General features: G+C 41.8%; 1 protein-coding gene across 1 annotated transcript; it reads left to right on the plus strand.

Moving 5' to 3' along the window:
* Positions 1-1,054: 1,054 nt before the first annotated feature.
* LOC143007992 (neuronal acetylcholine receptor subunit alpha-7-like) lies at positions 1,055-16,687 on the plus strand. The gene is made up of 9 exons (XM_076159516.1): positions 1,055-1,064; positions 1,378-1,517; positions 3,789-3,833; positions 4,464-4,573; positions 11,713-11,960; positions 12,581-12,775; positions 13,395-13,481; positions 15,853-15,962; positions 16,058-16,687. Exons 1-9 carry the CDS (start codon positions 1,055-1,057, stop codon positions 16,685-16,687), a joined length of 1,575 nt encoding a protein of 524 aa, XP_076015631.1.
* Positions 16,688-17,582: the final 895 nt, after the last annotated feature.

Here is a 17,582-nt window from a genome sequence, read left to right on the forward strand (position 1 = left end):
TTTATTTCTCTGTAATAAAACACAAGAGAAACGCTGGAGGGTGGTAAGCATGATGACGTCGGTGAGTGTGTGTGTGTGTGTGTGTGTCTTAATCGTGCATACATAGACTTATTTATGACTTTATGGTGCTGTGTATTGATTTCTTATGGTCGTGTTTTCATCTTCACAGAGCCCAGCAGCACATGTTAGATACCTGTGGCTATGTATGTGAATGAAACTGTGTGTGTGTGTAGACACACTAAGGTCTGCTGTGTCATCGCACTGAACAGCTCCTGCAGCTCATCTCCCTCTGACCTCCGATGTTGTCCCGCCATAACTCTCCTCATTACAGCCTTAATGGAGCCCATCAGCAGCATGCCAGGCCTCCCCCTTCTTCTACAGCTTCACACTGCTCCCCTCCCTCTCTCTCTCTCTCTGATCCTCTCTCCTCATTTCACATCTTCGCCGCGTCTCCGTCTCTGATCTCTCCTCATTTGCCGCATCTCACTTTCTATTTTCTGTCTGGCTGGATCTCCTCACTTCTATTCATTGCCTGCCAGTGGATTGTACACAGGTTTTTGTTTGTGTGTGTGTGTGTGTGTGTGTGTGTGTGTGTGTGTGTGTGTGTGTGTGTGTTTGAATGTAAGCATGAGGATGAAACCCTCTCAGAACCCACTGGATGTTAGTACAATAAAGAAAGTTTACAGTTTGCAAGTTATATGTTGTATTTTGTTGTATAGTTTGTATTTTTGAAGGCTGATCCTGAAAGAACTTGTTAAGCAGGATGTTTCTATAGTTTCACTCCTTTCACTGTAACTTTCAAGGTCATTAACAATGCCAACTCAGTGTGTTTGCGTGTGTGTCCCTTATATTTTTGGACAAATGGACCATAATAACTGAGGAGGAGAGTTTTCTGTATATGTGGTGAGGCAGAGGAGAGTCGAGCCAACAAACACATCAATCTAATCACCCCGGACCATAGATGCACACACTTTCGTGCAAAAACGTTTTGACAGGCTTTGCCACAGGATGTAAGCACGTCTTGGCAGAATCTGAATATACTGACAAGGTAAAGATGGTGTCTGGTAAATTACAGTACAATCTGGCCGCAGTCTGATGCCAAATTAAGGAAGGATAAAAGGTTAGGAGAGCTATTAAAGCTACTTTCTGGATTGGAATTTGACAAGATTATGTTCCCAAGTACCTTTTGCAGGAAAAAGGATTGCCAAAGCCGAAAATGTAAGAAAAGGTAACAAAATGCACACCCTGAATCAGAGGTGACCTTCAATTGTGTTTGTCATGTTCAGCAAACTGTTGGTTGTGAGTGGAAGGCTTCAACAGAAATGAAAGTCTTTGAAGTTTTTGAACAATTGTGGTTCTTCTCTTCTGCTTCTCCAGGCTCCCTGCAGGGGGAGCACCAGAGGAAGCTGTACAAGGAGCTGCTGGCCAACTACAACCGACTAGAGAGACCCGTCGTCAATGACTCAGCCGCCATCGTGGTGGAGCTGGGCCTCACACTGCTGCAGATCATAGACGTGGTATGGATTGTGCTTTTAAAGATTTTACATTTTGCTAAATCAAAGGGACTCAATGGGAAAATGGATGTACTGCATACTCTTTCAAAAGTTTGTTGTTTTTTCGTGGGTATTCATGGAATAAGTGACACGGTCAGCAGCTGGTCTGTGGTTCACACAAAGGATTTGGAGATTGTTTCCTTTCTGCATCTTTACACCGTTCACTGACAGAAATACAATATGAAGGGCAAACTATAATGTCCTCCAAACATTCTAAAGTTCAATGAATTTCCTTCCCCATCTGTATTCCTCAACAGCCAAAGGTTTTGTGTATCGGTGTGTATTCCCTCTGTCCTCGAGGCAGTGACCTGGAAGTCGATACACCTCTACAATCTTTAATGGCTATCAAATTGGTCACATGGTTCTCAGAATAGACCAGGAGTAAGCAGGAGGAGTCCCTACCTGTTAAGTTACTCTTTAAGACTACAGCTGCATTTGTTAGTAAATTCTTTCTTAGAGAAGAGCCTGTTGGGTTTTAGCATTTCTTAATCCATTGTGTTATGTCATACCAGCCAGATGTCTGCTCTCATTAGTCAGAACATACCGATACAGACAGATTGTGTGTGTGTGTGTGTGGGGGGGGGGGGCTCACTTGCTTTTCACAGTGGGGCAATTTTCTGGTTGTTTCCTCTCGTTATTCAGAGTCTTCTTCTGTCTGAGACTGGGTTGGGTGATACATCTGGCATAGAAGCTTTAATGACGATATACTGCATAACCAAATGTACAAACTCTGGGTGCATCTGCTGCAAGTGTGAGGGTGATTGGACAGAGGTCATCTGAAAACTCCCACACAGGTTGCGAAAATACCCCGTTGGGAGTGGACCAGTCTCAGTTAGCACCGAACCCTTGAGCAAGGCACTTATGTGTACGTCTCCCACAGTCCAAGCCTCAGTTTAAGAGGCTTAGTACGTGATGTGATAGTACTCAGTCGACCTTGCAGGGGAGGAAATATATCAGCAAATTCACACCTTTAATCCACATAAAACTCTCCTTCTTTCTAAAGCTGCTCCTGTTATGACTGTAACCTCCACCACTTTAGCTCGATCTGGGAAAACTAAACAAGCTTGGGAAGAGGACAGTTTCAGTTTCAGTCAGTGAGGCATGTTAGTATGCTGTAAGTCACAAGCAAATATAGTTAATGAAATTATTTATTCAGCTTTAAAGTAAACAGGACAGATCTCAGTGGGAAACAGATAAAAGTGGAAAGAAAGAGAAACTTGGAAATAATTTGCTATGTTTATACAAAGTGAGAGTGAGAGCAGATTCTAAAACTGTGTGAATTTGTCAAAGTTGATAACATTAACCTTATTTGCTCCTTTCCCTTTCAGATCGTTGAATGCAAATTTGAAAAAATAAAGCAAAGTGTCAGAGTTGCAGCTTTGATATAGAAACGTGGTTTTGGGTGTCATGAATGAATAAAATACAAATATATCACCACACAATAATCACAGTTTTGGCCTTTGATGGTATAATAAAAAAGATTTCAATAATAAATAAATATTTCATTTCATGTAGATAAAGGAGAGTGGAGTGTGTGTGTGTGTGTGTGTGTGTGTGTGTGTTGTGATTATATGAGTCTGGCTTTCTGACCTTGAAGAAGTTAAAGTTTTCAGGTTGTTAATTTTATACTCCCCACAATTTTATTCATATCATAATTTTGGCAAATTGCAAAAGCAAGTCACAAAAATGCCACACGCGCTTACACACAAACAAACACACACACTCAACACTGGAAGATTTGTGTTCTCCAATGACACACAAACGGAAAACAATAACTTTCACTCATCGAGCTCCTCTGCCTTCAGAAAACACATTATGGAAGCATCTGCCATATGTTCACACATCTCTAACTCCAATCTCTGAAAGAGAGAAAACAGAGTGGAAGAGATGTGGATAGATAAACAGACGCCAAGTTTCATTATGATTTGATTTTACGTTTTTTTAGAGACTTCATGACATTTTACAGGTCATTGCCACTGCTTAAACCCTGACTTGTTGTGTGTGTAATGGCCTGAAATGTCTCCACTGTGAAAGCGTTAAACAGAAGTGCAAATTGCTTCATAAAACCTTCAATCTTTTCTTTTGAATGGCAAAATAGTTTCACTGACTTTCTGGTGACCAAGTCCTGAGTCCACTGCAATAAATATTTTTGATACCCGCTCGTTTTCTCTTTCTGAAATGCAAGAAAACACACTTCTTTCTTTTCTCGTCCTCTTTGCCTCTTTCTTTCTGCAGGATGAGAAGAACCAAGTGCTGATGACCAATGCCTGGCTGCAGCTGGTGAGCAACATGAATCATTTCAGCAAATTCTTACTAAAGCATATTGTCATATTGCTTGTGCTACGATATAAAAACAATATATTGATGATGTTGAGAGATATGGTCTATATCCTGGATTCATTATATTGACATTCTTTGAATATACATGAGGCATTGCGTAATCTGAAGAAGATGAGACTCCATCTGTGGCAGCGGTGTGAAGTTTACATGCCTGATTTACAATATGATGTTTACATGCTTTGTACAGCAGAAAACTCAACTTGATACTTTGGGAAGTCGGGGGTGTTCAGAAGTAAGCAGCTGAGATCTGAAGAAGCACAGAGAGGCGGCGTGTGTAGCTTGTTATCTGCATTTTACTCGTATTTTTGTGATGTACCTGTCCCTGAGTTCAAAGGGAACCCAGTAGCTGTACACAACTAAGCTAATGGTGTAACTGCAGGCAACCAGAGTCATAACATCACAAACCTCATCTCCACTACCATCCGCTATGCCTGCCTGGCCTGCAGGAAGAAGAAAAACAACTTCAGAATGTAGAATATGTTTACCTTCATTTTGAATTCTCTCTCTCTCTCTCTCCCTCTCTCTCTCTCTCTCTCTCTCTCTCTCTCTCTCTCTCTCTCTCTCTCTCAGCATTGGACAGACATCTACCTGAGCTGGAATCCAGAAGAATACCCAGGTGTCCAGAACCTGCGCTTCCCTTCAGATCAGATTTGGACTCCTGACATCCTTCTCTACAACAGGTCAGAGCCAACCTGTTGACCTCCCAGCATGCCTTTCACACACCCACCTTCCTCTGATAATATGTAGAACTTTCAATCATTTCTGATCTTTCCTTGTTTTTAAATTTTGTCTTTTATTTTGAGAAAAATGTAATTGTCTGTGTACAGTAGAGAGAGAAACATGAATGAAATATGGGTCTAATCCTTTGTTTACAACAGAGTTTTATGAAATGCCATCTCTTAGCTTAACAGACCGTTGAGCTAAGAGTGTTCTTTTAATCCAGCGTGATAAACAGCCCAGTCAGTCACCAGGAAAACAGTTAAATGGAGACTCAAATGGCATTGTCATATCATGCATAGACCCATATAACAAACACATTTCAATTGCTTGTTTTGGCAAGAAAGAGCAAATGAGACAGACACAGTGTGGTGGAAAGAGCACATGCGACACAGGATGGAGTGGAGTGGCACATAAAGTTAGATGAAGGCATCTCTTGTTGCCTGCATGCACAGCCTGCAAACGCCACACCCCTCACGTGCACATCACAGGGTACATGTGAACAAAAGAGAGGTTTGGGGGCATTAACCCAAATTTTAAAAGCTCTGCTTTTAGTCCTGCCAGGATTAGCCATCCTAATCTCCCTGCCCTCCCCCCTCCACCCCCTCCGTTACCCTTCCCGTATCTCTCACTCTATCATTCATCCTGCCACTACACCTCTTTCCATCTCATTCTGTGTCTCCCTCCATCCCTCTTTCATAACTCACTGTCTCACTGTAATTCACTCTATTCAATCAGCCCTCTCTCTCTCCATAGCTCATCCTTCCGCGCCTTCGCCACTCCTCTTTATGGATCGTCCCATCTATCCATCATTCCTGACGCCTCAGTGTCACCGTGTTACCCATTGTACTTTTCACCGCCTACCTGTTTGTTTTGTTTAATTTTCAACTTCCTTTGATAGAGAGCTGTTGGACAGTAAATATTAAGAGCCTTCTTATATCTGTCAAGGTGAAAACACTTAATCAAGGCTGGTGGTTAGGTGGGGCTGGTGGAGGAATAGTTATCCTGAGAAGGGGGCTGAACTTCTGGGAGGTGAATATCTGCTCCCTGTCAAATGCTGGAGCGATTGCATTTATGTTGAAGGCCAACCAAGTCCGCTCCACCCATAGGTTCCCTCACCAGATATCCAACTCCTTTCTTATTTCACTCAATGCAGAACATATACGCTGTTATGATGCTCATACACTGATGAATGATACAGAGGTAGTGGATAGTATGAAGATGAAGGGGAGCCAAGGTTTCATGCCATTTGAGGAAAGATCTTCAGCAATGATGTGCTTCACTGCTGACTACACATACACACACACACACACACACACACACACACACACACAGAGACACCTATCTAATTTTTACCACCTCCGAGCTCTCACCCCCTCTACCATCACTGACATAAATACCGAGGCACACACGATATGTGCACAATGTTGACCCAGATGCACCAAATAAACAAGTGCAGGCAGTACACTTCACGCCTCACACAGCCACACACAGCCACACACACCATTACAGTCAGTAATGGGGCCACACGTACCCATTACACGGTGAGCCCTCAGTGCACAGCCAATAACGCACTAGTCACAGTGTGCAGAACAGCAGGTGCACTCAGGCTTGTATACTTAGTATGCTCCTCACACTCACTCATCATGGATTCACTCATTAATTTCTGTTGTTTTTAGGATGACATTAATGATGTGTGGGTGTGTGCCGAGGTCAAAGAGCCGTCTCAATCTTTAAAGTAAAAAAAACAAGACCGTTGATGATGAGTCATTGAGCTCATGTTATGTCGGTGTGAAATCTCTCGTGACTCTTGCGTAATGTTTTTCATATTTTGGTATGATGGCCTCACACTGACTCACGCTGATATTTTAGCCGTGGATAATCTAAACGGTCAGTCGCTGATTATCCAGGCCCTATCAGAGGATACTGCCTGGGGAAATATACAGCATTTCTTTATTTATAGTAGTTTTATGATGTGATCTTCCACTTCAAATAAAAAGGGTTCACAGTGATTCCTTTAGGGTCACCGATTATGACTCATAACACTTATAGCTATGACTTGTTTACCTGAAAAGTTAACATTCTGTTGATGAGGTTATTCTTCACTTTGTACATGTGTCTCTCTTGTTTGTGTGCATGAAGTATGTGACTGTATATCTAGAGAATACACAGGTCGCAAACAGATCTCCTCTCTCATTAGAGGGAAAATGTCAATAATCTCACTTGACTGGGGATCGATGAAGAACGCCAAGGACGTCCAAGTCAGGTAGACCCCAGACAGAATCCTAATTCTGCCAATGAGGGAGCCAGCGCCACAGATAGGGACATCACTGTGACAAGCCATAAAAATAAAAGTAGAATAAATCTAATAAATGGAGAGTTGGAGCGACGTCTGTGCTTAGTGGATGGATGGGTGAATGAGTGCACAGATGGATGACTCAGTGTCATTTTGTGATCGATTAAGTGAACAAACTCTTCATCCTTCATCCATTTTGTTTTTAATGAATAACAAATTCAAAAGCATATATTAGTTTTCAAGGTGCATTTTGGTCTGAAATATAATATTGAGTACACATTTGACGATTAAGAACATTTTCATGTGGATTTCAGCATGTCTCAGTGTGCACAACAATGCTGTGCCAAGGGAGACAAGATGTAGATCAAATATCTGTTCCTCTTCAGTTTCTCGTCTGCATCCGTAACCTACATGAGCACCTTAGTGAACCGGCATGTGGAGATGCATCAGCCTGTCATGATGCTTAGAAGTCATCATTCATCTTGGGTCAAATGTGCACATGCTGGCTGCATCTTTCTGATTGGAAAAAATATAAATAGACACCACACTGAAAATTAGAAAAACATATCTGCCGGCAGTTTCCTTGTCCAGTTAGTTAATCCCAGAGCCAGAAGGCAGTCAGACTGTGTCCCTAATATTCGGGCTGCCTGAGGCAGTTTCACTGAATGCCATATCTGTGGAATATGGAATAACAAACATGGATGGATAGGTTCTTTATGCAGACTGAATTGACCAATTGTAGCTCTGGAATATGCAAGCTACGACTCCTATAGGCTATGGGAAATAATTATTCTCTTGTTTACCTCAGTGACAGTAGATAAGAATTAAGGATTATTCTAATTCTAATGTGTTTGTGTGTTTGTGCGCGTGTGTGTTTGTGAACATCAGCAGGTGTGGAGTGAGTGAGGAGAAACCTTGTCCCATGAGACAAGAGCCTGTCACTACTGCCATTGTTAATGTCTGTTAGTGTCCGTTTCCCACTGACCCCATCTCACATGTTCACAATAGTCCTTTTTCGATGTGTGTGTTTGTTTGTGTGTGTGCTCGTGTGGTGGGGGGTTGACCCTGTGCCCTGTGATGCTACCAAACCACTTCCTGTTCTCTGAGGACAATCTCTTGCCAAACTACATCCAAATTTATGTAAGTGTATAAATCAAAACTGCCCATCATATTGTATTAAAGTTAAATAGAAGAAAGGACCGTTTAATAATTAAACGGTCCTTTCGTTGAAGAATTGTAAAATAGAAATACAATAGAAATGTGGGAATATTTTAATGGAAGACATTAATTTGCTGTGAAAAACAGGCAAAATTCTGTCAGGAAGCAACTTCTCATGTTTAAAAAAGCAAGAAACACACAGTGTTAACAACCTTGCAAACGGGCGAGAACAATACATTTGTACTGACAGTGCTACTGTCCTCCCTGTCCTTTTCACACACACATGCACATGCACACACACGCATACACACACACACACACACACAGAAAGAAAGAGACTGTTGTGATATATGCTATCACTGACTGTAAAAGAGGATACACCTTCTAAGGTAGAACAAAGGCTTAGTATTTCATGGCACGACTCCGCCCAGACCAACCCACATGTCCCTCTCCCAACACCGAGACTGACAGCTGACAGAAACACATTCAAGAGATAAATAAATCACTTAGCCCCACTGAAAATAGTAAATCATTCTATTTGAGGAGAGGCAGGAACAAATAGAATGGGTCCTTGTACAAATCCTCTTAAGATGCAGGATGTGTTCCTTTGTCAAGGCTGAATGCAGCATCAGGATGTCTCAGATACATTGACGTTATCTCCCTCTTGAGGATTTGGACTCAGTGTGTGTGTGCATGCGTGTGTGTGTGTTTGTGTGTAGGAGAGAAAGCACAGGAGCTTGGTTGGTGTGGATAGTGAAATGAATAGGACTGTCAGCTCTCCCAAAGAGCTTTTGCCGCAAATGTACAGGCTGGCGATTGTGACCAAGGCAGGCCTTGGCTGAGACAAATGTGTGTATGTGTGTGTGTTTTTTGTTGACACAGTGGGTTCAGCATTTTCCTCCACCTCTCATTGCAGTTTACCAGTATTTCTATTGCTTCAGGCTATGAACTCATTGGTTTTCTTGTCAAAAATGGCTGAGGATGCAACGTACTTTTGATTTATATGTTTGAAGGTGAAGGTTTAATTGATCACATTCATATCATGTATCTCTGTGGAGGCCTGAATGTAATTTGAAATGAGGTTAACATTTCCAACAGCAAAAATAATGTGTGTGAAAATACTTCAAATAAACAGATGGTTACATATCCCACACGGAGTCCACGACAGTAAATAATCAGTTAACTTAAACTTACACTTAAACTTAGTCTGAGGGATGACCCTGATCAGAGAGACCTGCTGAGACCTGTTGGCTGAATATGTGCTTAAAAGTTCCCAAACAGAGGCTGGTGGCTGATTATTAAGATGTGTAAGATGGATCTTGAAATCAGTCCTATATTTGAACCAGCTACAGTTTTTGTAGAGCAGAATTTATGAGGTGGGTGAATAATGAATTGCTGTAGCCCAGGAAAGATGAAACAGAAGCATAATTTATGGACACAAGGACACAGTATTGGACTGTGGAACTTAATTAGAGATGTTCCCAAGTTGAAAGAGAAAGGGACAAGAGAGTAATTCACATGCAGGTGCTGATCAAGGCAAACACCTAGATTTCAGTTCCATTTTTTATACTCTCCGCTAAAAAGTCATGCAGGGCAGACAATTTGTCCAGTTGGTTATAATTGAAGGAAAAGTTAAAAGTAAATAATAAGTGGGACCATGTAGAAGAAGTAAAAAAGTTATTAAAGTTTGAAAAAAGAAGTGGACCAAGAATTGAGCCCTGAGGAACACCACAGGAGCAAAGAGCTGATGATGATCAATGGTCGCCAACTACAACTGTAAAACAACACAAAGTCCTGTCAAACTCCTCTAATGAAAGCGTCATGTCCCATCCAGCTGCTTAGGTTATGCTTTTATTTTGCTTCATGTTATTGTTTTTTTTTCCTGTCTTACTTTGCTATACTCACCTCTCCTCTCGTTCCAGATACTTCACTTCCTGCCCTTGTATGTCTATTGCCTGTGTGATTGTCTACCCTGCCCTGATTAGTTTCACCTGTTCCTGATTGGCCTCACCTGTCCGTCTCCATCCCCTGTTCACTCTGTGTGTTTCTCGCTGTGCCAGTTCACCTTCCTACTTTTATGTGATCATACCTTTATATGTATTTCTCTGGACTGATTCTCTGTGTACTGAACCCTGATCTGTACTTACTAATTCTGTTGGTACCACCATAAGTGTGTAACTATTGAAAGTCCAGTACCTTAATCAGTTTAGACTGTGAAAATGCCCATGATTACTAAGGGTTTCATCATTTCACATGGCTGTTTAGTCATATTTATGTTAGTCAAATACACTTGGCTGCAATTCCTACAGATTGTAGCCAAGTTCATTATCAAGTCAAATTATTTTTGACTGAACTGAGTAACTAAAAGACACCTGGGCAAAGCAACTGCCAGTTTGGCAGACACACTCTGTCTGTCTGCTAAAACATTTATGACTGAATACTGTACAGTGTTACTGACTGAATGCAAAACGTAACTAAGTGGGCATGCAGATCCGAAGACATTGTAAGTAAGACATTAAATACAATTACCTTAAACAAATATCATTAGCTTCTTTGTGAGCAACAAAGGGGTACTCCAAAACAAATGTAGTTTGATGACTAAGTGTTTCTCTTTTGTGTTCTATGTTGCTGGCTGACATTCACATCGAGTAAGCTATAGAGACTACTATAGATTAATAGTAATTTGATTTTTTAATTCAGCTGATATTAAATTTGGATTTCAAAGTGTACAGGTAAGGCTGTAGTGTCTTACTTGTCTCAACAAGTAATCTGTCATAAGATGAAACGCCATGTAATTGGTGACGGCACAGTTTCCCTTCTCACCCTTTGACAGATTTTCAGAACTTTCACATTGTACAGTACTTTGAATAAATAGATTGTTGAGATTACTTTTTGACTTTGAAGGATGATGTTTAAGTGTCTGGCAGCTTCTATTTGCCAGTCTTGTCTTGCCAGTGGTAAGATAATGAATCTTTAACTGTACCTCTCTGTGTGAATATATCATCCCAGTGTGGGCTGGGCACAGCGTCAATGAATACTGCAGCAACAGCCAAGTGCCTTGAAGGAGGGATTTGCCACTTTTGTGTTTGATTTTTGTTGTTGCTGTCATTGCAACATTGCATTGCATTGGCATGGAAATTGTAGTGAATATTTGATTCACTTCACCCCAGATTTCATTTGGGTTTAAGCTACAGATGGCTTAGAGCAAAATTGCTTCACTGCTCACTGCTACGTCAGGTTATACAAGCACACACAGGCAATGATAAAATTACAGGCTAAGCCTTTAAACCCTCTGTCTGCCTCAGTCGTTCAAGCAAATCAATTAACTTTTTTCAGAGCAAACAAAAGGCCTTAAACACACAAACCCTGAATCACCATAAAATCTCTCTCTACAGTGATTAAATGTCTTCCTATTTAAAGGTCCTCAATCAAAATGTCAAGGGAACAAAGCAAATGCCACATTTAAGATTTCTTCCAGACTTGATGTTTATGTCGATAAATGGTTATTTCATTATTGTGACTTATTAGACTGAGTTTTACAGGGGCAGAACCTATTGCCAAAACCCATTATGAGACTGAATTATGAGAGCATAATGTTGAAATCACAGTCTTTCTTTCCTCCTAATGTCGTCCTGTTTTGGTCTCCAGTGCTGACGAGCGTTTTGATGCCACCTTCCACACCAATGTACTTGTGAATTCATCGGGTTACTGCCAGTACATTCCCCCGGGGATCTTGAAGAGCACATGCTACATAGATGTGCGCTGGTTCCCCTTTGATGTGCAGAAGTGTGACCTGAAGTTTGGCTCCTGGACGCACAATGGCTGGCTGCTGGACCTCCAGATGCTGAATGTGGATACTTCCACCTACATACCCAATGGAGAGTGGGACCTTGTGGGTAGGAGAGCCTCGCTGTTACTGTAATACACATTAGGATAGGTGACTGTGCTGCTGGAGCGAATGGAGTGGGCACCTGTCAAAAATAATGTTCTATTCTACTGTTTTCAGTCTACCAGCAAAACTTGGAAAAGACTTTTTAAACTGTGGTATTGTGAAATGCTTGTAGACACATAGATTAACATTGCATCTTCATTAACACTCCCACCTTAATTTAGACAGGCACACAATTGTTGGACCAAAGCTTTGCTGAATTTCCACTTAAAATGGAGTCCAATAAATAAATGACTGTTATTTAAATGGCTCTCACTGTGCACAGCATGTAGCCTGATGAGTTGGAGTTGAAGTTTTGGAAGTCCTCCCAAGCGTGTTGTTTCCAGCTGGGACAGAGTCGCAACAGATCCCACACTGCCTAGCCCCTGGGGGTGTTGACTGGCTGGAAATGGGTGTCAGACAGGGCCAGATGGCATGTTAGAGGAAGCTTTGACACATAGACACACACACGCAGCCAGGCCATATGACAGCCACACATCACGTGGATGGATGGATGTTTTCAATATTCACTCAGCTCAAATCCACCAGTTGAATATGAATCTCTGTATGTGTGTGTTGCTTCCTCAGGTGTACCAGCAAAGCGTAATGAGCTGTACTATGAGTGCTGTAAGGAGCCTTACCCAGATGTGACGTTCACAGTGACCATGCGTCGCAGGACCCTCTATTACGGACTCAATCTGCTCATCCCCTGTGTGCTAATCTCTGGCTTGGCCCTTTTGGTGTTCCTGCTCCCTGCAGACTCCGGGGAAAAGATTTCTCTTGGTAAAGGGGGCTGAAACACACACATGTCGTGTTTAATCTTCATAAAACATTGGCATATCCTGTCGTAAAACGGTGATTTAAATGAAATGGTTTTCACATAGCAGTTGCAGCGGGTGTGTGTGTGTGTGTGTGTGTGTGTGTGTGTGTGTGTGTGTGTGTGTGTGTGTGTGTGTGTGTGTGTGTGTGTGTGTGTGTGTGTGTGTGTGTGTGTGTGTGTGTGTGTGTGTGTGTGTGTGTGTGTGTGTGTGTGTGTGTGTGTGTGTGTGTGAGAGAGAGAGAGACACACCCTTATCAATCAAATAGCGAGCTCCAAATACATGCATGTGATTATAATTTAATTTAAAAATAAGAGACTTGCAACAAAAATCATTCATTTTGTAGCTAGTCCCCACAGTTTTGACGAATAGCTCTCCATGGAAGAGCAGCCACAGGCTACCAAGTGTTTGAGGAATTTCTGCAGCTAACACACCATGGACGCATCTGAGGAGCCATCAGCCAAACAAATGGTTTTAGTGGAGGAACATAATTGATGACATTATGGGGATAAGTGTACACACCACTGACCGAGACCACATCAGTATGCAAATGCTTATGATCTCTCTTTTCTCCCTCTCTCCAGGCATCACTGTGCTCCTTTCGCTCACCGTCTTCATGCTTCTGGTAGCAGAGATCATGCCTGCCACGTCCGACTCTGTACCTCTCATCGGTGGGTTATGTGTTTTTGTTTATGCGTGCGTTGTCATCTTCTTATCAATCAGGTTAAATGTATTGAGAATCTTTTCCTACAGTTTGACAATGATTGAATCAAAACAGGCACTGAGGCATTGACATCTTGTTGACCCAGAAGGGAGGCAGAATGTCAGATGGAAAAGTTTTCCATGCAACTCTTAATTTTTAATACATACATGACAGATCTCAGCCAAGCTTAACCAAACATTTATTAATGCTGATGCATGTTGATGCTTATGAAAGGATCAGGAGAATGATGGTTATTTTAAAATTTTCCTGTCAAATCTTAAATTACTTGTGACTTATATTGAAATTCAGTCAAGTAAAGTACAGTAATACTGAATTAATGTGTTTGTGCTGGCAGTCCACTTACATAAAACATTATTTCTGTATGTTTTGGTGAATAGTAGATCTATTCACCAGAAGAATAAAAAGAAAACCAATTTTGGGGTCTGTAGCTTGGGGGCGTCTATACTTCATTCTCACTACATCTGGACGGTGTCTGGGGGTGAATTGTTTTGCCCAAACTAAAGCTGTCAACACCATTAATAAGGTTGTGATATGTCAAACTCTCCAGTGAGGCAAGAAAGGAATAGAAGAAATGATGGATGAAGGCAGGGAGTGACAGGTGGGAGAGAGATGGAGCAGAGGAAGAGCAAGACGGTAACCTGAGGGGGGGCTGAAGTTTTCAGATATTTTCAGTCGTGTTGTGAGGGTCAGTGCTGATTATGGGGAAAAAAGACAAATGTGCCTTTATATGTGTGTAAGAATGGTTGAATTATGACATTAAAGGGGCAATATCTGATTCACGAGTTAAATGTCAGCATTATGCATTGATGTAAGTGTCAAACTGAATATTGCAAACTCTACACCAGTGTTGCTTCCATTGATAGAAGCCCTCACTGAGAAATGCCTGAGCAGCTTCATCACTATCGGGCTTAATCTGTCGTTTATGTCCCTTGACCTGAGCATCAGGCCAAACGGGACACTTTTAGTTGCCTTGTAAAAGTGACTCGTGACTCGTTTACAACACGGTGCAGATGTGACTTACTGTTGCTACTCTGCCCTTGCTGTAAATATGACTCCGTATGAAGTCCCCACCTCATAATGGACACTCACCACTCCTGCATGAATCACTGTTATGTCCATCACTGAAAACGTTTGATTTAAGTTTGGTTTATTTGATTTAAAGTGATGTGATTCAGTTTGGCTTACTTTTTTTTATTCAAAAAGCAAAGTAATTATAAGTGAAGATCACAGCAATATTTGAATTTTTATACAATACCATAAAACATAATCTTACCAATTTCTCTCTCTGCCTCTCTTGTAATAAAAAACTATGAAAAATAATAATAAACACTTAAGAAATCGGCACTATAAACCAGTGAAGACAAGCGCTTTCATCTTGGCTGGAGTGGAAGAACACAGGGTGTTGACAAATACCTGTTTACTAGTACAAGTTTATGTGAAAATAAGATTTATCCAAAGTATCTGTGATGATGTCAGTATGTGATTATGAGTGGTCCCTTCACAGTTTTTCATGTTGCTTCATCCTAATTCTTTTTACAAAACTGAACACAATGTTGCCAAATCCTAAATGCTCAGAAATCTGCAAGTACAAAATTGTGGCTGGAATGTGTTTGTATTTTTGCTGCAGCCAATTGTTTTCATGAATACACACAGTCCCTCCATTTCAATGATTTCTTCCCCCTTTTTTCTTTTATCTTCTGCCCCTCCTCCAGCTCTCGTGCTCATATATTCTGATTTAAGACCCCCCTTCATCCATCTTTCCTTCCATTAATCATCTTATATGACAAGTGTGTCACTGCAGCAGTTTAGCTGGTTTTCTCTGTTCACAGTAGCAAAGAAATGAGGAGAGCTTCCCTCAGATACAGTATGTGTGTGTGTGCGCGCTTATGTGTGTGAACATGTGTGAACTGTGAGAGCAGAATGTGTTCGGTTGATGGCCACCCTTCCTGTTCCCTCCCCTGGGTGCAAAGCTTGCCTCCAGACGCTGCACTAATCTCTCTGCTTTCACTTTCTGGTTTTAGTTTTTTCTCTTGTTCACTTATCTTGTTTTCTATTCGGTTTCAGTAGAGTACAATTGAGATTGAGTACAAGCTGGCATCTTTTCCCCTTTGCAGTATAATGTCATGCAAAAATCAATGAAGCGTTTGTTCTTTTTGAAAATATCGTCTTAGTAGAATTAATTCAGCCATAGCTTCACCTGTTGTAGTGTAGGCTGTTTATTAAATGACATCATATAAATAGGACTGAACATGAGGTATTCAACAGGTAACAGACATTACATGTGATGTTCATATTGCTGTCCTGTGTGTACCCTACAGCCCAGTACTTTGCCAGTACCATGATGATCGTGGGGATGTCTGTGGTGGTGACTGTTATAGTCTTACAGTTTCACCATCATGACCCTCAGGCAGGCAAGATGCCCAAGTTGGTGAGTGACTTAAATTCATTCAATCAAGTTAACGTTCTAACATTCTATACATTTGTAATGTGTGTGTATTGCTAACACTCCCTCTTTGCTCTCAGGTTCGAGTGGTTCTGTTAAACTGGTGTGCCTGGTTTCTCCGCATGAAACAACCTGGTGATGATAAGAAGCGGGACAGTCACAAGTACCGTCACAGCTCTCAGCACCACTCCAGCACTAGCTCCATTGAGATGAGCACCATCCCGGGCCTCACTGTGCCCCTCTCCCAGACATCCTGTCCTCCGTGCTCCACTGGTACCTCCAACGGTTCAATGAACCTCTACTTTGCCAGTTACCAACCCATAGAGAACCCACGATGCCCACCCTCCAGCGATTCTGGGGTCGCACTCGGGGGACGTGCCCACGGGTCGCCTGGTGAGGAGGCAGAGCCACCAGGTGGAGGAGGTGGTGCCAGTGGGGTTGGAGGCCTGGGTATCGGATTGGGACCTGGAATGGGAGTCGGCATCCCCCCACCAGAAATCCAGCGCATTTTGGAGGAGGTGTCCTACATAGCCCAGAGGTTCCGGGACCAGGACGAGGCCGAGGCTGTTTGCAGTGAGTGGAAGTTTGCCGCAGCAGTGGTAGACCGGCTGTGCTTGGTTGCTTTCTCCTTGTTCTCCATTATCTGCACCTTCACCATCCTCATGTCGGCACCCAACTTCATTGAGGCTGTTTCCAAGGACTTCACATAACTGGTTGCAACAGAAGGAGAAGGAAGGAAGAAGGCACAAAAGGGTCAAGGTAAGGTAGGGTGCCAAGGGGGCTGAGGGTGCCATGCCAAGGGTGATGCGATGTGTCTCACACATGTAGAATATTATCTTTGAAGACTTGGTACAGAGACTTTGTGAATTGACCAAATAGGGAAATAAAACACATGATTTTTTGAGAAATCATAAACAAAGAGCCATAAAATGTTACATTAATGCATTTTTTTTCGATTAACTAAAGAAACAGCTGTAATTTTGCTGAAATGTACCAATTAAATGCAGGGAGAAGAAGTAAAGGGGTAGGGCCTGCAAGTTGTTTGACGGACAGACGAGGGCACAGAGGTTGGGAATCACTGCTATTGCCTCGATTTTTATTTTTGAATCAAAGAAGACATAAAAGAATGGAGAATGATGTTTTAAAAACTGTAAATATTGTTTTTATCCACACCACTCGGTAGCATAATTAAGGATTCACAAACAATAGCGTCTATAACAATGTAACATTCCTGTGCAAGATGATAGACTAGCAACTATAATGAGATGTTTCACTGTGAGTTTCATCGTTTCTCGACAACATGCCACCGGATGCTGTAGCTTGTCATCTATCTGATCAGGCATAGAGTAACTTCCTGTATTGATCAGAGTAGGCGTGCTTAGGGGAATTGTTCAATTTGTATCTTTTTTTGACAATTATAATCTTTTAGTAAGGTATGTAAACGTGACCCTACGTGAATTCTTTTGGATCCAGGTCAAGTTATTGTGACAGTACAGAAATGTATGAATTTGTCCGACTTCTGTACAAATAACAATGTTTGTGTGTGTCAGAGATGAATTTGTACTTGCTGATTGTGCTTCAGTGGTCAGTGAAGATGAATAGTTG

This window comes from Genypterus blacodes, unplaced genomic scaffold, assembly GCF_046128005.1.
Source record: "Genypterus blacodes isolate CSIRO-AG114 ecotype Tasmania unplaced genomic scaffold, CSIRO-AGI_Gbla_v1 ptg000098l_1, whole genome shotgun sequence".
In the NCBI taxonomy this organism is placed as follows: domain Eukaryota; kingdom Metazoa; phylum Chordata; class Actinopteri; order Ophidiiformes; family Ophidiidae; genus Genypterus; species Genypterus blacodes.